Below are 27,158 nucleotides of genomic sequence, written 5' to 3' on the forward strand. Positions count from 1 at the left end.
TTAAATTTTAAATCAACACGTCAAACAAATCCTTTTATCGATAATATATATATATATATATGATCAAATACCCCTAATTTTTTTATACTTCAACCCATTGAATACTCTATTTCAACCCATGTAGAAAACGTTACACTGCAAAAAAAAATACAAAAAGATTAAGGGTATTTGATCCTCATTCCCCTCCAAAAACTTATATAAATACTTGAGTACTTCAACCCATTGAATACTCTATTTCAACCCATGTAGAAAACGTTACAGTGCAACAAAAAATACAAAAAGATTAAGGGTATTTGATCCTCATTCCCCTTCAAAAACCTCAGCGCGCCAAGTGATATCACAACAGTGTATAACTTTACAAGGAAGGAAGAGGGGATAATGAAATAAGATGGGTGAAATATATTGCAAGATAGATAGAAGTTATGCATTCACAATTTATGTTTTACAATTGAACAAACTGCAGAGAAACATAAACTTATTGCAAATTATTGATCAATTACACATGAGAACCGTTGCTGTGTAGCGGGGAACTACACAAGAATTTTTAGATAAACATGTACTAAGTTTGTACGTGATGATCCTATTTTACATGAGAACAATAAAAGAATCTACAGTTAATGATAACCTTAGATAGATGAGGATCAATTAATTTGCATTTTGAGAAGGACTACTAGAGAGGGAAGAAGAAGAATTGAGGAACTCCTGACCCAGATCTTTTATTTTGCTCAGAAGAAGCATTTGCTCGGTCTCCAGCTGTGCTACGTACCCTTCCATTGTATCCTCTAGACTTTCTAACTCGCTCAAAGTTGTTGTCAGTCCTTCAAGATTTCCATCCTCTATTAATGATCGAAACTTTTTCAACATCTCTCTCATCTGATAAAGTGTTCAATTTCAATAGTTTGTTAGAATAGACCAGTCAAATGAGAATGAGAATGACCATATTCTATACAAAAGAAAACGAATGAATAGAAATTCAGTTTTCTCCATAGATTTTGTGTGTACAAAACTAACGAGATTTGAACTTAAGACCTCCTGCAAACTATTCATACATTGGCGGAAATGATTTCCAATTAGCAATGAAAGGAGTGAGCCAAGCAATAACATATAGATCAACCAACAACAGTTCTTAATCTAGCTTAAAATTCTTGGAAGCAAATGTGTGGGATATCCACATGGAGAACTGATTTAAGACAAATGAAACTCAACCTCAGACACGTCTTTACTTACTGAATATGGACAAACAAGGGTTAGATTGTGAAATTGTAATAGATATGCATTGCCTTTCAAGGCAACCATTACTTCATTCTCAGAGCAGAAAAAGTAATATTAACATCTATGTAAAAATAAGTGTTTTCTGGTTGTAGGATGGCCTGACCTGGGTAGGAATTTGGTGTGATTTACTTAACGAAGATGGTTGAGAGTCTAGAGAACTTCTTGTTTGCATCTCTGGAACTTTTCTTGTAATTTGGATGTGTATCTCGCCACTTTTTACCCCTTGGAGAGGTATCCATTTGTCAGACATCTGGTTTGGAGGCAACCTTTGATATTCTACAACACACTCCCCTATACTTGATGTGGGTAATAAAGCATTGTGGTCCCTAACATGCATGGTCAGGGGACTGCCATTGTCAAGGAACTCTAAGGTTTGGTTCCAACGAGGGTTGAGAGTTTTGTGTATAACCTGCCACATCCACACGCAGAAAGTAATCAAGCCTTGCAAGAGTGAAACATCAAGAACATGCAAGTGCAACGGAAAAATGAAAAGACCAAAGATTCCCCTCTGAATAGTATTTTAAAAAAATTGAGATGGTATAATTTTGCCCTTATTATTAGTCTTTTACCACAAATATAATCATCAATTAATGGCAGCCGAATGAAAATGCAAAAGACAAGATTAGAAATTTATAATCATAATTGTGCCATCATCTGTATTCAATTCATGCACAAGAAACTACGGTCATAACCATCATCAATATTCTAACCTTTGTCCTCCGCTTCAAATTTCCATAGTTCACCCTCACATAAGGATCACTTGTCCCTCGAAGATCGGCAGCAATAAGATCTCTTGCTTCAATTACAACAAGTTCTATCCAACCATTGGCTGACCCCTGTGTATATAAAAGGATTAGTATATGCTAGAGCTTGCAAAGAAAACACGGCCAGAGAAAACTCCGCATGGGTAAATAACTGAAGTGAGAATAGACAGACAAATTATTAGCTTTGTACATCCTTTGCTTTACAATTTGTTCAAAAGAATTGCTAATTTCCTGTTGAAGAAACTTACCCTTGATCCTTCTTGGTCCTGCACCCTAACTACTTCAATTTTAAGTCTTAATTCACCAGAACTCACTCCTTCAAGAGGGATCCATTCATCCTTGGTTGACCCGTCCCCCAGTCCTTCCAAATTTACATTGGCAGTACCAATATTTTCATCTCCAAAAATTTCTTCACTGAAGCATTTTACATTTAGGTATTCATCACCATCATTCTCATCAAAATCAAATGATTCATTCCAGACAGGATTTGTAGTAGTAGTACTAGTAGTAGAAGGAGCAACCTTTGTTCTCTTACCAACCTAAAAAGATAATCAACAACAGGATTAGATAGTGTTGTTATGAACATACATTGCGTAGGTTATCTTTATGTGTCAGAGATCTCACTTAATCAATTAGTATTCAGAATCCAGTAGACAAAACCAGTGTCACTGACCTTTCCATATTGCAATTTAACGTATGGGCTAACTTTTCCAGATTTGTCTTTTGTAACGAGACCCTTTGCTTCTACAATTGTTATCTTAAGTTTCCTTCCAGTTTTAGACAGAAGAGTTGATGATCCAATAAGTGATCGCTGAGAATTAGCACGGAGGTTGTTCAAGCTATGTGAACCATCAGAAAACTGCCACTCTTTTACTACAATCTTCACCTTTAACTAAAAAATGGATTAAAGAGTGATTCAGAAATGTAAAACAACTTTCATTTTAAGTGCAACAATGTAGTTGTAAAGACATTTTGATGGGTAGCTCTTTCATGAAGAAAACAGTCAGACAATAATGAACTTGATACAATAAATCCAATCAACATAAGATGTAAAGAATGCTAGAGCAACTGCAAGTTTTACTCCATAAAAACTGTCGATATGAAACTTCATCCCCTCGTGCATTTTAAATGATGTGGACTAATGATAATTGCAAGATATAAACAATTCATGAGCTTTTTAACCTAATTAGGTTGAGTTTTTAATAAATTGGTAATTGACATGATACCTGACCAGAGTCTGTGTAACAAGGAGTTTAATCATGTCCTCTGTATGTGATTACATAAATAAATATAGAATAGTTAAGTCATGCAATCAGATTAAAAAAAAATTCTAGTACTTAAGCAGCACATAGACATTTTAATTAGGAAAGAAGAATGGCTTTGTAAGCTCTGGCTAGATGAAAATCAAACACTGCTAATGCAATATAACCAAATTGAGTCTATCATAGAGCAAAGTTTGACAGAAGAGAAGGAACTAATTATTACAGGGGTCATAAATATTGTACCTCTGCTGAGTTGGTGCCCTCAAATGGGACAACCATTTCAACTTCATCTCCACAAAACTTTGCATGTTTCGCTATTGCACTAGAGTCAGGTCCTATTGCCCACATTATTGTTGAATCATCTTCAACATGCCTCATCTTAAAGACCAAAAAAAAGTTAGCCTAGAATTGTAGATGATAAGCAGTTAACACAGAGATTAAAGAAAAGGCTAGTAATAAATAAATATATAATTAATATATGGCTACCTCAAAAGGGAGAACATATAAGACAGTACCTTGATTTCACAACTTGCTAGGTGGTCACACTTTACACCGCTAGAGGGACACTCGTAAAGATTGAAGCGAACAATTCCTGTATTATCATGTAAAACCATATTAAATGTTGTATCCCATGTTGGATTTGAACCATGACTATGACCCGTCCTCCTGGTCAATTCCTCCACCTCAACCTCTACAAATGTCTGTAGGTCCTTGTCATCCAGGTTTGTTTCTGAAAATCCACTGACTGTGCTATTCTGTTGCCTCAAAGATCGGCTACTCTTGAAGCAACTCCAAGAAAGTTTGTTTGCTGAAATCACTGACACATATATCATGCCTCCAACAGCAGTTTTCCTCAAATTAACCACAGGCAAACTGAAACAACGGCGTCGAGGTTCCACCATGGTTTTAACCAATGTATCAGTAAAAAGTTTATCCTGTATAGAGAGTTAGAAAAAGAAACTTCAACTCTAAACGTAGCATGTGAGGCAAACCATGAGATTTCATTTCCTAATCCACTTGCTTCACATAGCTATAGAAATGAAAGATATAATAAGCTTTTACTAAATTTTGACAAATTAGCTTCACACACCAGCCATGGAGAAACCCCGGGCAACTCAGTGGCTGATTGGCTTGCTCCGCTTCCAAAGGCAATTCCTATTCTCACCTCAGGTGTGGATGAAAATGAATACAAAAGTGCATTTCCATCTAGAATTGGAGTCACCAAAAGCTGCCAAAAATAAGTAATTGATTATTAGACTGTGAAAAGAAAAGTGCCAATTCTAACCTCGTAATTCATTTTCACATCCGCTGCTTAAATTTCTACCATTCTGTTTCATTTCATGTCAGAGAAGGATAAATGCAGTACGAAGTTATTTTTACATACCTCACCCTTGATATGAAGATTGTTAATCACAATTTTGGCAGCTCCAACGGAAAGCTTAGCAAGCATCAAAATGTTCATCTCGCTTGTATCCCAATCAAAACTCAATTTCAGGACTCGCTGTCAAAATCAAATAACAACAGAAGTCCGCATTGAAATCTCACATGTGGACGTGCATCAACATTTATACTCATAGTACAGCAGGAATCATAAACTGGAACTTGAATCAACAAAGCAAGTGTAATAGAAAATAGGAATTTCACATGTAGTTACTTAGTTGGACTTTTGCTCCGCTGCATTTTTAAATATTTATAGTGTCAACTTCTTAGAAAATTGATGTGTCGTAAGAAGGGATGTTCCAAGTTAAACATGAAATCTAGGTTCAACGTCCTAGAACTGTGATAATTTAATATTTTTCTCACACACACAGTTAAGCATATTAGAGATCACACAACAGAAGCAGTTCAACAAGAAGTCTACCAAGAGTAACAAAGATTGTAGTGGAAGTAGTGGTGGTGATGCAAACTTAATTAAATGTTAAAAAAGCTGTATAGAAGTGATATCTGAAATCTGATGCAAACTAAAACCTGACCACCAGAGGTTGACCATCGCATCCCTTGAAGACCCAAACTTGGAGGGCATGATCCAAGTGAAAAGTCTTGCACCTCAACTTTTTCCTGAAGGAAGGATTATTTTAGTTCAGTACACATCTTCCAAGTTGAAACTCTCCCATAGATGGAAATGATTGTTACTTACTATAAATCTTGGTTTTCGGAGCTTCAAACGTTTCTGAGACACAAAAGAAAGACAAAAGTTAATAAATTAATTCCAATACAACAGTAACATTGCAGATCTCCAATACAGTACTCTCTAAGCATAATTGCAGATCTTATGGTGCAAATTCCGATGCAATAGACTTCTATAGGCATAATTGCAGATCTTAAGGATAATAAAGCAATTTACTCATATGCCGAAAAATCAAAATGAAGCAGAATATAATCATCTAAGTGATCAAATTTAGAAATGGATGGAAGAAAATATATGCAGTCCAATCTAAATGAGGGAAAGCTTATTATAAATTTTAAATGTTGAATAAAAAAGTAAAATTACATCAATGCATTAATTGGGAGGTGAGGAAACTTTACTTCAACTATGGCTGACAAGCTTCTTGAGAACTTGGGATTAAAATAGTTGGACCATATTTGCGTCAATAGCAGATTCAACCAGTCGCAGTGCTCCAACGGTGTCACTGGCTACAAGTACAGGAAGTTGAAGTAAGCTTCATGAAGATCATTCATTGAGAATGTGAAAGGGAAAGTTGCAATGAAGAAGGTACCGAGGTGTTGAGTAGGATCCGATTCCATTTCTTATTCAAGTCTTCCTCCAGTAGCTTGCGCTGATACTTCCCATACTGCGAAAAAAAGGAGTTGTGTAATTGCCACCGTCACAGAAAAGGAGAACAAGGCATTGGTTTTTTTTTCATCAGCAATGGATAAATAAAATTAAAAAAATACTTCAGGGATATCTCAACCCGTATACAGAACCAAAAACAATTACACCCTGCTGGATACTACCAGACCCATACATAGAGCTTCTAGCAGGTAAACATGGCATTGTTGTGTGGCAAAGAATATTCTTTTTCGAGATAACCACAGAACCAAGACTAATTGGTTCAATGACTTTTCAAATTCAACAAAGCCCCAACCAATACACAATACATGGCTATGCTTATCTACGAATCTTCTTACTAACTCATTGATTTGATACAATTTTTGTATTTTTCTCATGGACAATGAAATACTAAACGTGAAAAACTATTTTCAGAGGAATTCGAAGCAAAAGGATGAAAAAAGAGAGAGAAGAATTGCGTACTTGCATAGAAGCCCACAGAGCAAGGGCAAGGGAAAGCCAATTGGAGAAAGAAAATAGCCATGTGTGAATAGCCCAAGCAATGAAAATGAGTGGAAAGAGGAGTGAAATCCAACCCATGTTCTCCTTCACCTTCACCACATGGTTTAACAAGTCCTCTGCAGCCTCTTGAAGATGAACAGAATTGAATCTTCTCTTGCTACTACTCATGGCAGTGAGGGAAATAAAAGGAAGTTTCTGTGTTTCTTGGAGATGATCTTGGCAGCTACTTGTGGTGGTTCTGAGAAAACACAGTGTTGGGATGAAGGAAGCAGAAAGTGAAAAGGAAAGAGAGCACAGGAAGAAATGCATATACCTGGAAGATTTGTGAGAGAACGGAGGAATATGAGAAAACTAAGAAAATGGAATTGGCACTTTGTGGAAGAGAAGAAGAGTAGAGTGGAAAAGAAAATCAATCGTCATAATTGTTGACCTTTTTCAAGATCAAATGTGGTTTGGAGTTGTTCTTTTTATACAAAAGCATTTCTTCGGAACAAAATATTTTTTTTTAATCAATTTTTTATTATTTGTAATCAAACTTTTATTAACCCACCAAAATGGAATATATATATATATATATGTCACTTCAAATTTAGTATTTAATGTCAATAATAAAAATAAAGCCTAGTTTAAAGCTTAGAAATTATTCAAACGTAAATAAGTACATAATTTTTACTATACATAAAAATATTTTATTATTTTTTAGTGAATTAGACTAAAAAATCACTTTTTTTAATAAAGTATAAAATTATTTAAAATCTATTTTAATATCTGAGATGTCATATCTTATAAACATAAACACATTTTATAATATGCAATATATAAGTGAATAAAATAATTTAGCTTATATGTTGATTTTTTAATTTTAAAATTTACTTCTTAAAATAAACTCATAATCACGAATAATAAAAATATTTGTTTTGTATGGTTAAATTAAAATATTGAATGACACGTGTTTAAATAAATAATTTGTTTAATATGCAGTGTCAAGTCACAAGAAAATAACATGTGGAGTGTTTGGTTTGCGCCTTCCATTTAATATAAATTAATTTGAAATTATAATTTTAGTTTGAATAACTAATATATAGTTATTAAATATGTGAGGTGGTGTGAATATAGTTTTTTAAATAATGAAAACTTTAGTTTAGTTTAAAAAAAAATAATATGTGATATTCTAATAATGAAATAATTCGTAATTTATTATTAATTTAATTTTAAAAATAATATTTTAATGATAAAATAGTCCAATAAAACTTAATAATAGGACGTAATTAAATAATTTCATATATATTTTATTGAAATAAAAATAAATTTCAAATCTAACTCAATTTCATAACTTCTATCTACTCTGAAATGTCTTTATTTCTAATTGATATGTAATGTTCAATGCAAATTTTTCAAAACTACTAATTTGTATCTAAAATTATATATTTATAATTGATAAGTCAAACAAACTCTTTCTTTAAAAGACTCTCATAACATATTAAGAAGGAAATTTAAGTCTGACTTAATTTCATAAGATAGTTTGGATTCGCTTATATATTATATAATATTTTTATCTATTTTTCATGTGTGATATCTAATATATTTAGAGAATAAAATAATTATACTATGTTAGAGAAAATTTATAGCTATCCTCTTAACCATTAATTTATAAGTACGTGTTGGTACATATAAGCATTATACTAAGATATATGTTTTTCCTTTCCCATCATGAATTATTAAATTCATCATTTTGATAATTAAACTTCCTGTTTTCATATGGAGATGATATTATGGTAATTTTTAAAAACTGTGTTGAAATGAATGAAAAAAAAAAAAAAAAAAAAGTACAGAAATAAATGCATGTACCTGGAAGATAAGGAATGGAGATGAAAACAAAGTCAATTATCAGTCAATGGGATATGTGGTTTACAATAGGCATATATTTTTTATTTAATCAATTTTTACTATTTCTAAACAAATATTATTAACCATTATATATAGTAATTCAACTTTTTTTTTATTATACAATATATTAAAGAAATAATAATTATCAAATTATACGTAATTATTGTATTCAATTATATACAATTAATTTAATAATGATAGAATCCATGATTAGTGATCCTAATTATATTGTAATTTGGATAGAGAAACTCCCTACCCTAGTATATATTTCCTACACATGTATTTACTCGTTCAACAATAACGGCGGTAGAAGGGAAAAGATTCTTCAAGAGTCTCAGGTCCCAGAAGTGCATGATAAATACCGCCAAAGCCCAATACTGCAGAGGAAATTAAGTGAAGTACTCCAGACACAAAGTATGGAAAGGTGTCTATAACTTCCCCTCCAGGACCTACTCCCCAACCTAGAGTAGCTAGATGGGGAAGCAAAATTAAACCTTGTTCATACATGGGCTTCTCGGGTACGAAATGAGCCACTTCAAAAAGGTTCATTGCTCCGGCCCAGAATACTATTAATCCAGCATGGGCTACATGGGCCCCTAATAGTTTACCGAATAAATTGATAAGTCGGGCATTCCCGGCCCACTTAGCTTTCCTGGTCACGACCAGTTAAAGCTAAAGTTCCATTAAAGAGCGTTTCCACGTGGTAGAACCTCCTCAGGGAATATAAGGTTTTCATGAGGCTGATCTTGAGTTGCCATCCACGCACGAATACCTTCGTTTAAGAGAATATTTTTGGTGTAGAAAGTCTCAAATTCAGGATCTTCCGCTGCGCGGATTTCTTGAGAAACGAAATCATAAGCACATAAGTTCAGGGCCAAACCGACTACCCCAAGAGCACTCATCCATAAACCAGTTACTGGTACAAATAACATAAAGAAATGTAACCAACGTTTATTGGAAAAAGCAACCCCAGAGATTTGGGACCAAAAGCGATTAGCAGTAACCATTGAATAAGTTTCTTCAGCTTGGGTTGGGTTAAAAGCACGAAATGTATTTGCACCATCACCATCTTCAAATAAAGTATTTTTTACGGTTGCACCATGAATAGCGCATAGTAGTAACTCGTCTATTAATTCTGCTTTTACGAAATCATGGATTTTGGATAGCGGAGCGACTAATCATTTTTCATCTGATTCACAACTTTTCACACACACTTCATTATCATTTATTCCAAATGTTAATTTGTCATAGGCTCAACTGCGCTCATCTCATCTACGGGCACAATTAAATTCAATGACAACATCACTCTCAAAAATGTTTTTTTTAATTTAAATCTCATGTTCGTAAGATAATCAGTTCACTAAATTGTTGTGCATATCTTGCTAACATCACAGTCACCAAAGAACCTCACACTTATGCTCAAGCTATTATTGATCCAAATTGGCAAAAAGCAATGGACGAAGAGCTTTCCACCTTGCAACTAAATCAAACGTGGACCTTGACACCGTTACCTGTTGGGCAGAAACTCATCGGATGCAAATGGTTCTATAAAATAAAGTACAACTCAGATGACCGGGTCCATAGATATAAGGCGCGCCTTGTTGCAAAGGGTACACTCAGATTCAAGGTGTCGACTATTATGAAACTTTTTAACCAACAGCAGAATTAACAACTTTGAGGTGTCTCCTCACCATTGCAGCAGAAATTGGTTTACTCACCAGCTAGATGTGCAAAACGCCTTCTTACATGGACTTGCCACCCGGGCATCATCGAGGGGAGAACATTCTATGTCGACTAAACAAATCCCTTTATGGTCTCAACAGGCATCCCGAACATCTCTATTCACAAGACATAATAACTCATCATTTACTGCCCTTTTGATTTATCCTCTTGATTTATGTAGATGATATTCTTTTGACACACGGTTTATTACAACAATTTCGCATTAAAGATCTTGGAGACTTCAAATATTTTCTAGGGATTGAATTTCCGTACCAAAGCTGGTATTTACATGTCCTAAACAAAATATGCTCTTGATATTTTGCAGGATATGGGAGGTGTTTGTCCAAACAAATTTTCAATAGAGCAATACCTAAAACTCATCACACCAGACCATACGATGGAGAGTTATTAAAGGAGTTATTAAAGGATCAGTCAAATACAGGCGACTCGTGGGACGACTAATATACCTCACGGCTGACATAGGACCCTAAGTCAATATATACAGACTCCACGGAAACGCAATTGTTTTCAGTTTCATTGATATTGCATTTTTCTTGGTTCTTCTATTATTTCATGGAAGTAAAAAGAAAAACAGAAATTAAGCTCAATGATAATTAAACGACACAAGTTGGCTTCATGATATTCGCCTACCAACTTGAGGGGAGTATTTAGAAAATAATTATTATCAAATTATACGCAATATGCAATTAGTAGATCTTACCTAATTATATGCAATTAATTTAATAATGATAGAATTTTATGATTAGTAGATCTTACCTAATTAGATTGTAATTTGAAAAAAAAACTTCTTACACTAGGATATCCTTGAAGTGAGATGTAAATACACATAAAAAAATAAAAACATTTTTTCTTCTTCCATATTTTTACATACAAATTTCTTATATCCTAACTTACAAATTTCTTATATCCTAACTTTCTAATTACTTCAGAACAACACATTACAAAGAAAAAAGGTTAATTTTGTTGACTAAAATAATTGTTTCTTTTATATTTTAAGTAAAACAAAATTATCATTTTATATTAAAATAAAGCTGACAAAAGCATGTGACATATAAATGCGAGTGATATCTCAGCCAAACTACCCAATTTATGTGCTATTATGGAAACAACCTATAATTGTACTCGTATCAAATAGTTTATTTAAAATATATATAAATACAAGTCACTTCAAATTTAAGATTTAGGTGTCAGTAAATAAAAATAAAATCTCTATAAAGGTGAGATATTAATTACTTTCAAATACGAGGGTCCACATTATTAAAGAGAATATGTGATAGATATTATGAAATCCATTAACATGATTTTTGAAACCGAAGTTACTTTGTATTATTTGTTGATAGCGTAGTTTGTAATTCGGTAGGTTCTAGCAGAAGTAACAGCAGGAAAAATCACACCAGAACATCATGGCAATAATTCAAATATCTTATAATTCCTCCCAAAACATTATTAATTTTATGAAATAATCTCATGTCCTCATATCCTCCTGCTTCAAATATCCTCTTCCAAGGACGAAAATCATCATCTTACAAAAATCTATTGCACACATAATTTCAAACGTCAACAGCTAAATCCGTTTTTCATAAAATAAATTTAGTTATTAAAATTGCATTGTACTGTGAAGTAAAAAAAAAACATCATTTGATTACATCAATTCTATGTTTCGTACATAGAATGATAAGAGGTGGTGATGAAAGACTTTTGTCAATAAATCATCATATTATTAAGATTAACAAGAAATCTTTTGTCATAAATCACACTTTGAATCTTTCATTGATAAGAGGTGGTGATCGTAAGGATATTTACATAAATCACACTAATTTATGATAATTATTCTCAATTAACAAGAAAGAAACAAGAATCATTATCGAGTTTTCATTGGTGTTGAAATATTATGGATTGAAAGGAAATTTAATTTGTTTATCATAGTGAAAAAATTAAGGAGGCGGATTAGATAAGTAATGTCTTGTTAAATTTGAATAGAATAAAAAATTGGAATAGTTATATGTATATATTTGATGTGAATAATGTATATTTGAGATAAAATAATATTTTTTTTAGGTGTTTTCAAATGTATATCATTGTCATATGATATATAACCGAAGATGGGTAGGTTTGATGAAGATAGTTGTAATTGAAGTTCGATACCGAATGAAACTTCAATTGTGGAAGATTTTTCCAAGTTTAAGCAAATCATGTACTCTCTTTAATAAATAATACCCAGTAACAAAACATATTCAGTTTATTAAATACTTTTTTTTTTTACTTAACTGAAAGAGATGTTAATACTGAATTTAATTTTTCAATAATCCATGATAAAAACGCTTTATCCGAATATTTTTTAGGTGATGATAAAATATTTTGAAAATAATTTATATAGAATTTTCTATTATAACTGTTTTTGTGTATACAAATTTGTTTTTATTTTATTTTTATTAAGATTTTATTTTATTATTTTATTTTAGATATTTCATTTATTTCTTATTTTTTAAGTATTTATTAAATAATTAATTATTTTTATAATTATTTAAAAACTGTTTTATTTTTCTACTTTTAAAAACCGTTATCAATTTTAAATTTTAGATGTGAAGTTAGTTTATGTGAAACGAAATCGTATATTAAACATTTTGAACAGTTTATTAAACGTTTTGAACAGTTTATTAAACGAACCGTTTATTAAACATTGAACGGTTTATTAAACGTGAAACAATTTATTAAACGTAGAATAATTCTTATTATTTGAAATAATTTATCTTCATCTTTCTTAAAATTATTATAATTTTTATTTTTTTTTATCATTTAGTTTAGTTGTTATTCATTCTTATCATTTGATTTAATTGTTATCTCTTTTTATTATTTGATTTATTTTTTAAAAAATATAAATATAAATTATTTAAATATTAAAGATATATATATATATATATATATATATATTATATCAATAAAAAAAATACAGATATACGACATCAGAACGTCTGTGTTGGTGTTAGCAAAATATAAACTGAATTCCTCTATATTAATAGAAAAAAAAAATTATATTAATATAGAACAGATCTTTCAACTGAATTTTGTGATTTAAAATAGTGTTGTAAAGCAAAAGGTTTAACATCCGTACTAATTAATTTGACGGAATAAGAAGAAGCAGTAAGTAGTAACAAGCAAGAAGAATGTTCTGGAAGAACATTGTTAGAATCTCCAATATCTCATTAGTAACATCTCTCACTAACTAACAATTTATGGAAAAAGAGAAGAATCCATAGAACAGAACTCACACGTGTCGCATTGAGATTTTTCCGTTTTTCCTCAAAACCAACGGTGCCACCTCATGTTTCAACTAACCTATAAATACACTTGCATACTTGTTTTGAATTTTCATCCCAATTTAGCTCCAATCATTTCATCATTTAACCAAGCACATTTCAACTATTGAATTACCATAATCATATAGCAAAATTAAGTTAAGTATCGATGACTCCAAAGAGGGTGCAAGGTCCTTTGAAAATCAGCAAGGAATCTCAATGGATCAAGAAATCACCGGTGAGCAAGGTTCAGCACAAGGAACCAGTAATTATATACACGCAATCGCCTAGGATCATTCAGACGCACGCGCGTCACTTCATGGAGCTCGTCCAGAAGCTCACCGGAATCCATCACTCCGATCTCGACGATACTGGCGATGCCGATGCCTTCGAACCGGCAACGCCATCGTTACTCGGTGAGTTGGAGGAGAACGAGGAGACGGCGGCGTCGGTGATTACGGAGGAGGAGGATAGCTGCAACAGCGTGGGTGAGGTGAAGTCCAGTTTCATGACGTTGGAGTCTTCGCTGATGCCTGATTATGTCACGAATTTTGCAGTGTTCGGATCTGAGTTCTTGAACGCCAATCCCAATCAACCGTTGATGCACTTCGCCGATCCATTGTTATCGTTATGAGGAGCTTCAGTATGGATCCACGTGAACAGGTTAGTTTCTTCGGTGCTATTTATTAATGAATTAATTAATTAATTAATTTTCAAATAATAAGGGATTCTTTCTCCTTATTTTAAAGTATTAGATTAATAAACAAAGATATTAGATTAATAAATTAATAAGCATACATATTAGATTAATAAACAAAGATATTAGATTATTAGATTAATAAACAAAGATATTAGATGGATGTACATTGATTTGTTTGTGTATAGATTAACTCTGAAATATCTTTATGGAGAATAAATATCTTTATTTATTTGTTATTCTATTTAATTTCACTTCAAATTTATTGTCCATGTTAATAGTGGATTGACCTTTTAACTAGCTTTCAGTTTTCATTTTGACACCTAATAAAAAAAATATTTACATTGCTAGTTGATTAATCTTTAAAATAAAAAAATTATTTTATTGGTGTTGGATACGTGTGAGTAGAAAATTGGATGTTTGTTATCTTTATATCTTATATTAATAATATCAATATGTTAAATTTTGGTTGCGAAATTAAATAATATTTATCTATATTAAAATTTGTGACTCTGAGATGTTATTGAATTTTATGTGTTTTAACACAATAAACTGGACATTAACGACAAGTACGGGTGTTTACCGTTAATAAACTTTTCTAATTACTTTTCTTTTAAATATAATGTTTAACAACGTAATTTTTTTTAATATAGTTCATAATAAAATTTATTAGTTTTTTTTAATTAAGAAAAAAATGTAAGACTTATATGACTTTTTAATATACAATTTTCAATTAATAATAATTTTTTATTATCAATGTTCCACATTAAAGGATTTTTTTAATAACACCAAATGAAAAATACAATAAGTTCTGAATATTTTCAAACGAATAATATTTCAAGTCAAATTGGATACTTCTTCCTAACTGTAAACATAATTGAAATTAATGTAACTCCTTTCCATAAGGATTTTCAAACAAAATTGCTGTTTTGCTTGAAATAATAAAGTTTACAAAATTACGAAACGCCTTATTATAATAATAAAGAAAAAAAATTTTAAAATTTTAAAATTATGAGGATAGGAAGAAAATTATGTCTTAGTTGATAGTTTCAATGTTTTCTTTAAAGATTCTGTTACAAATTTAAAATAAACAAATCATGGCCAAAACCCGAATTAATATATAAAATAATATTAATAAGCAAATAAAAACTCAAAATCCTAATATAAATGTATAAAATAATGGAGTAAAATAAATTAAAAATTTGTAAATGGATCAAGAAATCACCGGTGAGCAAGGTTCAGCACTCGTCCAGAAGCTCATCGGAATCTGTCACTCCGATCTCAATGATACTGACGATGCCGATGCCTTTAAACCGGTGACGCCATCATTACTCGGTGAGTTGGAAAAGAACGATGGCTGATTATGTCACGAATTTTGCAGTGTTCGAATCTGAATTCTTGAACGCCAATCCCTGCACTTCGCCGATCCATTGTTATTGAGCTTGTGTATGGATCCCGTGAACAAGTTAGTTAAGGGTTCTTTCTTATTTTAAAGTATTAATAAACCGGGGATATTAGATTAATAGATTAATACATTTTTAATCTATAGTTTTTTTCTCTTTTTAATTTTAAATATTTGGTTATATGGTGTTTTGTTGAGAAATTATACAAATTTTTGAAATAAATATTATGTATAAAGTAACATTAGGTCTAAAGTAGGTGTTTTGTTGAGAAATTATACCAATTTTCAAAATAAACTTTACTATAAAGTAGGAGTGACGATATATCCGTCGTTTTTTAATCATTAATTTAATTTGTTATTCTATTTAAGTACACTCCTCATAATTTAGGTATAATTATTCGTGCACAAAAATTTATTAATCTAATTCATTATTTTATTTAATTTCATTTCCTATAATAATTTATTATTTGTATAAACTATTGTTTGTACATGTTCTTACAAGGACCCAGAAACAAACTATCTTCGTCTTCCACCTGTTGACCTCTCGGCCTTCGCTTCCGGACTCCCTTCTCGGTGTGATCTTTCGGCTTACTTGTTCTTGGTTTGTATTTGGTTCGAAAATCTTTCACGTTTTATTGAATTGCTTGACTGACACTTCCCGGTCAACTTTAATTTACTCCATTCGATCTTTCGGTTTTTGGTCTCGGCATCCTCTCACAGATGGGTGTGCGTACCTGAAAGGTGCTCCGATGCCAAAGTTAGATTCAGTTTTACAGGATATTAAAATGAATTCAACCCCCTTACCTCTCAGGATGACCCTCTATTTATACTACTCTTTTATTGGGCCCAGAAGTTATTTGGGCCTTTTCTTTTTGTATTAAACATTTACTATACATACCTACATATTTGGGCCCAGTTTCATGGGCTTTTGCTTAATAATAATTTCCATTCTATTTTATTTCTTTCGTTATTTAGTTTACTTTCGGGTTGGCTTAGTACACCTTGCTTTCGGTCGGCTTAGTACACCTTGCTTTCGGTCGGCTTAGTACACCTTGCTTTCGGTCGGCTTAATACACCTTGCTTTCGGTCCAATCTCTTGGCCCAGTACACTAAGCCCCCCAGGCATAAGGAGGTGTAGACGACGAAATGTCTATTAGAAGATAAAATGCTACCTCTTGTATTTTTTGGAGGGAAAATCAATTTTGAAAGAAAAGAGAGAAAAACTTGAATGGTGTATTAACTATGAAAAGACAAGCTGATGAGACCGCTTGACAGGACAAGCTGGAAGTGCCAACCATCGGATGTAAGTAAATCTGATGGTCACTATGCCATGACTCTTCAGATTTCACCACTCTTCCACCACTATAAATCTTCACTTCTATTCACCTTATTTCACAGTTTCTCCCTACATTATATATTAAAGCTGAAGCAAATATTCGCGGAAGGTATAATGTCCTCATCAAGTTCTGTTTCCGTTTCTTCTGAGTTTACGGAATTTTCGAGCACGAGTAATGAATCTACTGGGAGAGTGATTGAGACCAATAAGAATGCCAACCCTGCTTTGTCACCTGAAACGGTTTCGTGTCTGAATTCGTCAAGCAAGGACGGCGTAGATGTTGAGGTCGAGGAAAAAGAAGTGGCCGAACAAAAATTAAGCCTTCGACGCGGGTACGAATGGGTTAATCCAAAAGTTCGGGAATATTTCTCTCGGTACCAATTTACTTCAACCCTTCGTAACTTCCTTTCTAAAATTTATGTGTATTCTCCTGATGCCACTGAGGAAATCATTTCTTTTCGGCGAACTTGTGCCATTGATAATGTTTGTCATGGCCGTGAAGGCGACGAACACGAATTTTTTTATTTTTATGAATGTCTCTTTACTGATCTCCATATTCGGTTTCCGTTAAGTGAATTTCAGATGGGTGTCCTGCGTTTTCTTAATATTGCTCCTACCCAACTTCATCCCAACGGTTGGGCTTATATGCAAGCTTTTAGTATTTTGTGTAGATACCTTTCTTTAATTCCGAGTCCGAAAACCTTTTTATATTATTATAGCTCTCGGCCCGGTAAAAAGCCTAGTTGGTTGTCCCTGATCAGTAAGACAAAAGTGTGTTTCCTTTCTCCATTTACTTCTTCGTATAAAAATTTCAAAGGAGGCTTCTTTAAAATTCTAATTGAGGAAACCGGGAGAAAGTACTTCTTTGATGGTGATATTCCAAAATTCCCTTTTTACTGGACCCATGCTCCTGTGAAATTCAACTCTTGTTCTTACCATTCGATGACTACCGAAGAGAAGCATAGTATTGCGGTTCTAAGTCACTTCTCCCATAAGATTCCAACTCGTGCTCTGCTTCGGCTATACGTTTCTCGTAAACCCCAAAAGGATTTCATGGGTATGTGATTCTTTCGGATTTTCTCTTTTAGTAATAAGAATTTTAACTTTGCTGAATCTGTTGGTGATGTCCAGGTTTAATGGCGGCCACAAAACCGAAGGATCGTGCTTATTTCTCTAAGTTGTTTAATCAGGCTGGAGGTTCAACTCCTCGTTTTGAGAATGAAGCTCCAGGAACAGGAAATGAAGTTGTTGAGCCTACCCCTCGCTTAGAGGTTGAAATAGCCGCGGACGCCGGAATAGGACCTTCTAGAAAGATTAGGAAACGAGACAAGAATAGTAGAAGGTCACACTCCTCTAAAAAGCATCGTCATGGTTCTGGGAGTTCTTCTGAATCGCTTTTTGAAACAATGTTCACATCGTCCACACGCTTTTCAGACTTTGTTGACTGCAACCTTGATTCCTCTGCTCGGGATATGTTCAAAGTGGTTTCTGTTCCTTCTCTAGCTGATTCAATGTTTGAATTGACTAGCCGTGCTTTTTTGATTAGTGAAGCGATAAAAGAAAAAACAAAGAGCCATGTTACTTCTGCTGAATTTGAGAAATTGAAGAGGGAAGCAGCTGAATCGAATGAGAAAATCGCGTTACTAAATTCTCAAATTGATGAACTTTCTGCGGTTAATAACCGACAAGAAACTGAGAAAGAAAAATTGAAGAGTGAAAACGTCCAGCTCTCGGCCCAAACTTTGGCACTTAACTCGGAGAATCAAGAATTGAAGGTAGACGTTGCTAAACTCACTGCTGCGAAGAAAATCGATGCTGAAAGCATTTCTCAATTGGAAGCAGAAGTGAACAAGTTAAAGTTGAGAGTTGGTGAAGCTGAGAGTTTTGTTATCCAACAACACCAGTTGGGTTTTGAGAAAGCTCTTCAACAAGCCGAATACTTCTACAAGATCCCGTTAGATGCCGGTAACTTTGATGTCGACAAAGACTTCTATAAGGGCAAATTAATTCCAGTTAGTGATATTCCTTATGACGGATCTCCAGAAGATGAGAGGGAAAATGAAGGATGAAAAATGAATGACGAGGCCGAATAGTAATCTAATTAGGATGTTTTTTGTTTTTTGTAATAGCTCCGAGTAAAAACTTTCGGACTTTTTAGGACGTTTTGTCTCTGTAGTAATAGGAATTTTGGATATACGGCATCAAATTATATGATAATATTTGATGTACTTCGTGTCTATCTTACTTGATCAGTTCCAGCTATTTATTATCTTAATTTCATACGATAAATGTATTCTGTTTAATCGAACAAGAACGGGCGATCGGCCATTTAATTGTGATCTTTAAGCGAACAACTAAGGATAGGTGGCCAGCTTACTTGCGATGTTAATCAAGCAAATTTGGTAAGCGTTCGACCGGCACTTGAGATGTTACGTTCAGCCAATATTTGCGATGTTAATCAAGCAAATTTGGTGAGCGTTCGACCGGCACTTGAGATGTTACGTTCAGCCAATATTTGCGATGTTAATCAAGCAAATTTGGTGAGCGTTCGACCGGCACTTGAGATGTTACGTTCAGCCAATATTTGCGATGTTAATCAAGCAAATTTGGTGAGCGTTCGACCGGCACTTGAGATGTTACGTTCAGCCAATATTTGCGATGTTAATCAAGCAAATTTGGTGAGCGTTCGGCCGGCACTTGAGATGTTACGTTCAGCCAATATTTGCGATGTTAATCAAGCAAATTTGGTGAGCGTTCGGCCGGCACTTGCGATGTTACGTTCAGCCAATATTTGCGATGTTAATCAAGCAAATTTGGTGAGCGTTCGGCCGGCACTTGAGATGTTACGTTCAGCCAATATTTGCGATGTTAATCAAGCAAATTTGGTGAGCGTTCGGCCGGCACTTGAGATGTTACGTTCAGCCAATATTTGCGATGTTAATCAAGCAAATTTGGTGAGCGTTCGACCGGCACTTGAGATGTTACGTTCAGCCAATATTTGCGATGTTAATCAAGCAAATTTGGTGAGCGTTCGACCGGCACTTGAGATGTTACGTTCAGCCAATATTTGCGATGTTAATCAAGCAAATTTGGTGAGCGTTCGGCCGGCACTTGAGATGTTACGTTCAGCCAATATTTGCGATGTTAATCAAGCAAATTTGGTGAGCGTTCAGCCAATATTTGCGATGTTAATCAAGCAAATTTGGTGAGCGTTCGGCCGGCACTTGAGATGTTACGTTCAGCCAATATTTGCGATGTTAATCAAGCAAATTTGGTGAGCGTTCGGCCGGCGCTTGCGATGTTAATCGAGCAAGCGGGCAATCGTTCTTTCGGGAAGGATTTCACCTGGAGTGAAAGCGTCCAAGACCGAGAGTTTCGAGTTAACACTTAGAACTTTCAACAAAAGATCTTAATATACAATAGTTAGTGTTCTTAAATACAAGCCTTAACTGAAATAAAATTTTAAGTGACTCATATTCCAAGTTCTGGGTATTGGCTTTTCGTCTAACGTTTCCAACCTATAGGCTCCATTCTTCAAGTTTTCTTTTACTCTGAACGGTCCTTCCCAGTTTGGTGCTAACTTCCCTTGTGCTGGATCTTTTCTTGCATCAGTTCTCATTCTCCATACCAAATCTCCTTCACTAAAAGTTCTCGGTCTTACCTTCGCATTGAACCTCTTACATGCTCTTCTTTTTACTACTTCTTCTCTGATTTTGGCTTTCTCTCGAAGTTCTTCAATCAAATCTAATTCTGCCTTTAAACATTCATTGTTAACACTCCAATCTTCTATTTGGCTTCGCAATGTTGGTTCAGTGACCTCTATGGGCAACATAGCATCTGTTCCATATGTGAGATTAAATGGTGTTTCTCCAGTTGATGTCTGCGGTGTGCATCTGTATGCCCACAATATTTCAGGTAACTTCTCGGCCCACAACCCTTTTGCACTTCCCAATCTTCTCTTTAGTTGACTGAGAATGACTTTGTTAGCTGATTCTGCTTGCCCATTTGTTTGCGGATGTTCAACTGAGGTAGTTGTAGACTTGATTCCCAAATCCGCATAGAATTCCAGAAGCTTTTTATCAGTAAACTGTCGGCCATTGTCAGTTATAATAGAATGTGGAATGCCGAATCTACAAATTATATTCTTCCACACAAATGTTTGAACTTGTTGAGCTGTTATTTTTGTCAACGCTTCAACTTCTATCCATTTTGTGAAATAATCAACCGCAACAATCATGAATTTTGTTTGTCCTCGGCCTAAAGGGAATGGGCCGAGGATATCCATTCCCCATTTAGCGAATGGCCAAGGAGAAGCAATGCTCTGCAACTCTTGTGATGGTATATGATTGAGGCTTCCAAATTCCTGACACTTCTTACAGGTTTTAACGTATTGATTGCAATCTTCACGTATTGTCGGCCAATAATATTCGGCACGATAGATTCGTGTTGCCATTGTTTGCGCACCACAGTGCAATCCACATAGTCCTTCATGAAGTTCTCGGATTACATGTTCAGCTTGCTCATGAGAAAGACACTTCAACAAAGGAGTTGAAAACCCTCTCTTGTACAGTTCATCCCCTATGAGGATAAAATTGGCGACTTTTCTAGCCATTCTAACATCAATTTCAATTCCTTGTTCTTGATTGTTAATCACTTCTTTGTATGATCGAATCCAATCATCTTTCTCTGTGGTAACAATCAAACATTCTTCCACTCCAACTGTCGGATTGTGCAAGGTTTGTTGTAAAATGGAGTTGTGCTGAGGTTGTCTTCGTTGACTTGCCAACTTGGATAGAGAATCTGCTTTTGTGTTTTGTTCTCTCGGAATATGTATGATCTCGGCTGTGATAAAGTTTTCCATAATGCTTAAGACTTTGTGATAATACCTTAATAACAAAGGATCTCTTATCTGGTATTCACCTCTCATATGTCCCACCATTAATTGAGAATCACTCCGACATATAACATTTTGTGCACCCATGTCTTTGGCTAAAACCAACCCTGCAATTAAAGCCTCATACTCGGCTTGGTTATTTGAAGTTTTGAATTCAAATTTCAGAGCCATTTCCAAATGAAAGTTCCCTGGTCCTTCTAGCACGATTCCTGCCCCACTCCCTTTCTTGCTGGATGATCCGTCAACAAATACAATCCACGCTTCATGATCGGCTTCCATTGTCGGCATTTGGATAATAAAGTCTGCTAATGCTTGTGCTTTGATTGCTCCTCGCGGCTCATATTTGATTCCAAATTCTGACAACTCTACTGACCATGCTACCATTCTTCCCGCAAGTTCAGGTTTTCTTAATACTTTGGCTATCGGGCAATCGGTTCTGACAATAACCTGATGATTCTGAAAGTATGGCCGAAGTCGCCTTGCTGTGTATACAAGTGTTAAAGCAATTTTTTCAACCCGTTGGTATCTAGTTTCGGCGCTTTGGAGAACTCTGCTCACGAAGTATATAGGCTTTTGTTCTGGATTTTCTTGTATCAAGGCTGCTCCTATGGCTTCGTGAGAAGTGGCAAGGTAGACAATGATAGGCAGAGTTGACATAGGTTTGACCAGGATGGGAGGTTTAGCTATCGTCTCTTTGATCGTTGCAAAAGCTTGCTCACATTGTTCATTCCACGTGAACGTTTCGGCCTTCCTCAACAACTTCACTATCGGTTTGGACTTCTCGGCCAGTATTGGCAAAAACCTTGCCAATGCATTTAACCTTCCTACTAACCTCTGAACTTCTTTCAAATTTATCGGATTCCTCATATTCATTATCGCTTCACATTTATCTGGGTTTGCCTCAATTCCTCTGTTAGTCAACATGAAGCCGAGAAACTTCCCACCTTTGACTCCAAAAACGCATTTTTCTGGATTCAATCGCAAGTTATACTTCCTTATCTGTGCAAATATTTCTTCAAGATCTTTCACATGGTTATCTACCGCATGAGACTTGACAATCATATCATCCACATACACTTCCATATTCTTTCCAATTTGTTTTTTAAACACCATATCCATCAATCTTTGATATGTTGCTCCGGCATTTTTCAAACCGAAGGGCATGACCTGATAGCAATAGTTTGCCATATCGGTAGTGAATGCAGTCTTCGGGATGTCAGGCTTATACATTTGTATTTGATTGTAACCGGAATAAGCATCCAAGAAACTCATCATGGCTTGACCAGATGCCCCATCAACCAACCTGTCAATACTCGACAAAGGATAGGAATCTTTCGGACATGCCTTGTTCAAATCTGTATAATCAGTACACATTCGCCACTTTCCGTTTGCCTTCTTGACGAGAACTACATTTGCTAACCAAGTCGTATATTGGATTTCTTTAATGAAACCCGCCTGTAACAATTTTTCAGTTTCTTCAAGAGCAGCTTTTCGTTTTTCCTCTCCCAACTTCCTTCGTTTTTGAGCTATCGGTCTTGCTTCTCGGCAAACAGATAATTTGTGAGAAATGATGTTATGATCAATTCCCGGTATGTCCGATGCCTTCCAGGCGAACAAATCTTTGTTCATTCTTATCACTGCCACTAAGTCATCAATCATTTCTTCGGGCATACTACCCCCCACATATGTACATTGCGTTTCATCTTCGCCTAATTGAACCGATGTAATTTCTTCCCTTGGCTCTATCCTTTCATCATCATTCATTCTGGGATCCAAGTCCACCATTGCAACCATGTTTCTTGCTTCCATACTTCCGGTCGCCACTCTCGGCTCTCGGACCATCTTCAATCCGGTCGCATAACACTCTTTGGCTGCTTTTTGATCGACATATATGGTTGCTATGTCTCCCCGTTCAGTTGGAAATTTCATTGCCAAATGCGGCGTCGACACTATAGCTCCCAACTTATTCAACGAAGATCTTCCTAACAAGGCATTATAGGAAGTACGAGTATCTACCACCAGGTATCTGATTGTAATTGTTTTCGTTGCATTTCCTCTACCAAAGGTTGTCGGCAAATCAATATATCCCTTGGTGTCAACCTTTTCACCTGAAAACCCAATTATTTGCTCCTTCAAAAGAACCATGTCTTGTTCTTTCAAATGTAATTTTTTGAAGGTTTCCCAGAACAGAATATCGACTGAGCTCCCTTGATCTACTAGAGTTTTCATTACCGCGTACCTGGCAATTTCAATTGTTATCTCCATTGGGTCTCGTTGATCAGGATCAATATCTTGGAAATCTTCATCAGTAAATAACATAGGTGGCAAACTTCTTCTTTTGAAAACATAATTCACGGTCATGGCACCTCTCAAATATTTCTTTCCTATCGTATTATATGTTTCCTTTTCCGGAAAACCTCCAGAGATGGTATTAATGAACCCCCTGACTGGCCTTCCCAAACTGCGTTGTCGGCTCCTTCTCTCTTGAGAATGGAGGTGGCTTCCTCCACTTCTTAGATCTCTTTTTTCGTCTCTTCCTCCTCTTCTCTCCTTTGGATCGTTTTGTATATCAGTCGTTCTTCCAAATTTTTCTCCTCTACTCCTGACATCTTGTTCTGGACTTTGACTAGCCTTCATTCTTCCGACTCTAACAAAGCGTTTTAATTGCCCTGTCTGAATCAACTCTTCAATTCGGTCTTTCAGCGCTATGCATTCTTCAGTGTGATGGCCATGATTTTTATGGTACTGGCAACGTTTGCTATGGTCAGCTCGATCTGGGGTTCGTGCTTTCCTTGGTGGCGGTATTACTGCGGTTGCCATCGCCTCTTGAAGTATTCGGGTCCGAGTTGTGCTCAATGGTGTGTATTGTTGAAACTTTCGGCCACGGGGTTCCTCTCTGAAACGTCTACTTTGATATCCTGCCTCTCTTTCATTTGTTTTCTTCTCGTTCTTCACGTCCATCCTTGCCTGATTCCTAAAGTCCCTTAACTCCTCCATCTGCATGAACTTTGTTGCGCGCCGTCTTAATTCATCAAGGCTTACGGCTGGTTTTTTGCATAAGCTATCGGCAAATGGTCCCGGTCTCAAGGCAGTTATCATATGATGCATAGAAACTTCCGGACTGAGGTTTCTAATACTTAAAGCCATCCTTCCGAAGCGTTCCATAAAAGCTCGCAGTGACTCATTCTGTTCTTGTCTTATGTTTACGAGAGCTATAGATGTTAAGTGATGTGGTCTACTTGTAGCGAATTGAGCTCCAAACTTTTCTATCAAAGTGTCAAAACAATCAACAGATAAGGGTGGTAGCCGGGTAAACCAGCTTAGAGCCGCTCCTTTCAAGGTAGTCGGGAAAACCCTACATAGAATGGCATCGTTCCACGTGTACAGACTTATTTGAGTTGTGTATATTGCAACATGTTCATCTGGATTTGTGCTCCCATCATACTTCTCTATTGTTAAACTCTTCCAATTGTCAGGTAATGGGGTCTCTATTATAGTCTCAGAAAACGGGTGTCTTCTGACTGGCGTTTCCACAGCGACACCGGAAGTCTCAGGTATCTTCCTTTGTGTAACCCCGAAACTCTCTTCCTTGTTCTCTCTTTCATTAACAAAGTTTCTCGGGGAAGTATTTAACGCTGTTTCTCCATTCAATCTTTGTCTCATGTAAGCATTCTCAGCTCTCAACATGCTCAACTCCTCTTCATTACTCTTCTTCAGTGTCTCAAATTCCTCTTGCAATTGGATTAACATGGCCATAGTCATGGCGTTCTGACAATCTTGTTCTCTAGAATGTTCTCCTCTTTCGCTCATTTTGTTTCTCGGCCCCACGGTGGGCGCCAAAATGTTCTTACAAGGACCCAGAAACAAACTATCTTCGTCTTCCACCTGTTGACCTCTCGGCCTTCGCTTCCGGACTCCCTTCTCGGTGTGATCTTTCGGCTTACTTGTTCTTGGTTTGTATTTGGTTCGAAAATCTTTCACGTTTTATTGAATTGCTTGACTGACACTTCCCGGTCAACTTTAATTTACTCCATTCGATCTTTCGGTTTTTGGTCTCGGCATCCTCTCACAGATGGGTGTGCGTACCTGAAAGGTGCTTCGATGCCAAAGTTAGATTCAGTTTTACAGGATATTAAAATGAATTCAACCCCCTTACCTCTTAGGATGACCCTCTATTTATACTACTCTTTTATTGGGCCCAGAAGTTATTTGGGCCTTTTCTTTTTGTATTAAACATTTACTATACATACCTACATATTTGGGCCCAGTTTCATGGGCTTTTGCTTAATAATAATTTCCATTCTATTTTATTTCTTTCGTTATTTAGTTTACTTTCGGGTTGGCTTAGTACACCTTGCTTTCGGTCGGCTTAGTACACCTTGCTTTCGATCGGCTTAATACACCTTGCTTTCGGTCGGCTTAATACACCTTGCTTTCGGTCCAATCTCTTGGCCCAGTACAGTACAGATTATTTTTTTTACTCATTAATCTAATTCGCTATTCTATTTTAAGTCCACACAAATTATTGTTTATACAAATAATTATTATCCGATGGACTCATTAATCTAATTCACTATTCTATTTAAGTCCACCTTCTATAATATTGTTTGTATAAATTATTGTTAGTGTCCATGCAGGTTAATTAATAGTGATGAAGGTGGCTTGTTAACTTTGCTTAAATAAAAAAAAGTATACTATAAAGGAAAATTTCACTTTATAGCATTTTATTAGTCTTGAATAGGTTTGAGTAGAAAACGGGATGTTTGTGTATATCTTATATTTGAATATAATAGTATATAAAAATAATAATATTAATAATTGAATATAAAATATTATTTCATAATAAATATGATTTATTAATAAAAAAATAAGTTAATTACATTTTTTTTTCAGTTTTTTACTTCAATTTCAATTTGTTCAGTTTTTTTTATATTTTTCTTAGTTTTTCTTTATAGAAAACCGAAAAACAGTAGATTTTCACATTCAGATTTGCTTCAATGGTGTGAAATTTCGATATATTCTTTTATTAAATTTTGGTTGTGAAATTAAATAATATTTATCTATATCGAATTTGTGACTGAAGATATTATTGAATTTTATGCGTTGTAACACATTAAACTTAGACGTTAACCAATATTTGACAAGTATGGGGTGGTACAGTTAATAAATTTGGAGGTTGCAAAACAACTAATTGCAGGATGGGCCTTGGCCCAAATAAATTCAATAAACTTCATTCTTTGAAATCGACTGTCTAATTACTTTTCTAATTCATTAGTTTTCCTGTTTTTAAGACTTATATGAATTTTTAATCTA

At 34.9% G+C, this 27,158-nt stretch overlaps 1 protein-coding gene and 1 non-coding gene across 3 annotated transcripts; one reads left to right on the forward strand and one right to left on the reverse strand.

Moving 5' to 3' along the window:
• Positions 1-400: 400 nt before the first annotated feature.
• LOC137812914 (synaptotagmin-4) lies at positions 401-7,040 on the reverse strand. Of its 2 annotated transcripts, none has more exons than XM_068615167.2 (15): positions 6,904-7,040; positions 6,552-6,828; positions 6,016-6,090; positions 5,825-5,932; positions 5,436-5,468; positions 5,267-5,356; positions 4,683-4,799; positions 4,389-4,526; positions 3,814-4,233; positions 3,542-3,676; positions 2,710-2,928; positions 2,285-2,575; positions 1,983-2,108; positions 1,376-1,681; positions 401-873 (listed from the first exon to the last, which is right to left on the reverse strand). In XM_068615167.2, the coding sequence occupies exons 2-15, from the start codon at positions 6,756-6,758 to the stop codon at positions 646-648; spliced, it is 2,493 nt and encodes an 830-aa protein (XP_068471268.2). In that variant the 5' UTR covers positions 6,759-6,828; positions 6,904-7,040; the 3' UTR covers positions 401-645. The 2 variants fall into 2 exon arrangements, with proteins under 2 accessions (XP_068471268.2, XP_090155351.1); XM_090299225.1 differs by having other exon boundaries at positions 5,272-5,356; positions 6,904-7,033.
• Positions 7,041-13,591: 6,551 nt separating this feature from the next.
• LOC137809831 (uncharacterized) lies at positions 13,592-14,319 on the forward strand. The gene is made up of 2 exons (XR_016519054.1): positions 13,592-14,004; positions 14,074-14,319. It is a non-coding gene; the product is annotated as an uncharacterized LOC137809831 (transcript).
• The last annotated feature ends 12,839 nt before the right edge of the window (positions 14,320-27,158 follow it).

Source organism: Phaseolus vulgaris, chromosome 2 (assembly GCF_051622355.1).
Source record: "Phaseolus vulgaris cultivar YP4 chromosome 2, ASM5162235v1, whole genome shotgun sequence".
NCBI lineage: Eukaryota > Viridiplantae > Streptophyta > Magnoliopsida > Fabales > Fabaceae > Phaseolus > Phaseolus vulgaris.

What these genes read in the sequence shown, in the direction of transcription:
- LOC137812914 (XM_068615167.2), bottom strand. Translation starts at nt 6,758, where the DNA reads ATGAGTAGTAGCAAGAGAAGATTCAATTCTGTTCATCTTCAAGAGGCT. An exon ending in TCCGAAAACCAAGATTTATA is followed by an intron (nt 5,357 to 5,435) that starts GTAAGTAACAAT and finishes TCCTTCCTTCAG; the next exon opens with GAAAAAGTTGAGGTGCAAGA. An exon ending in AGGACCAAGAAGGATCAAGG is followed by an intron (nt 2,109 to 2,284) that starts GTAAGTTTCTTC and finishes TTATATACACAG; the next exon opens with GGGTCAGCCAATGGTTGGAT.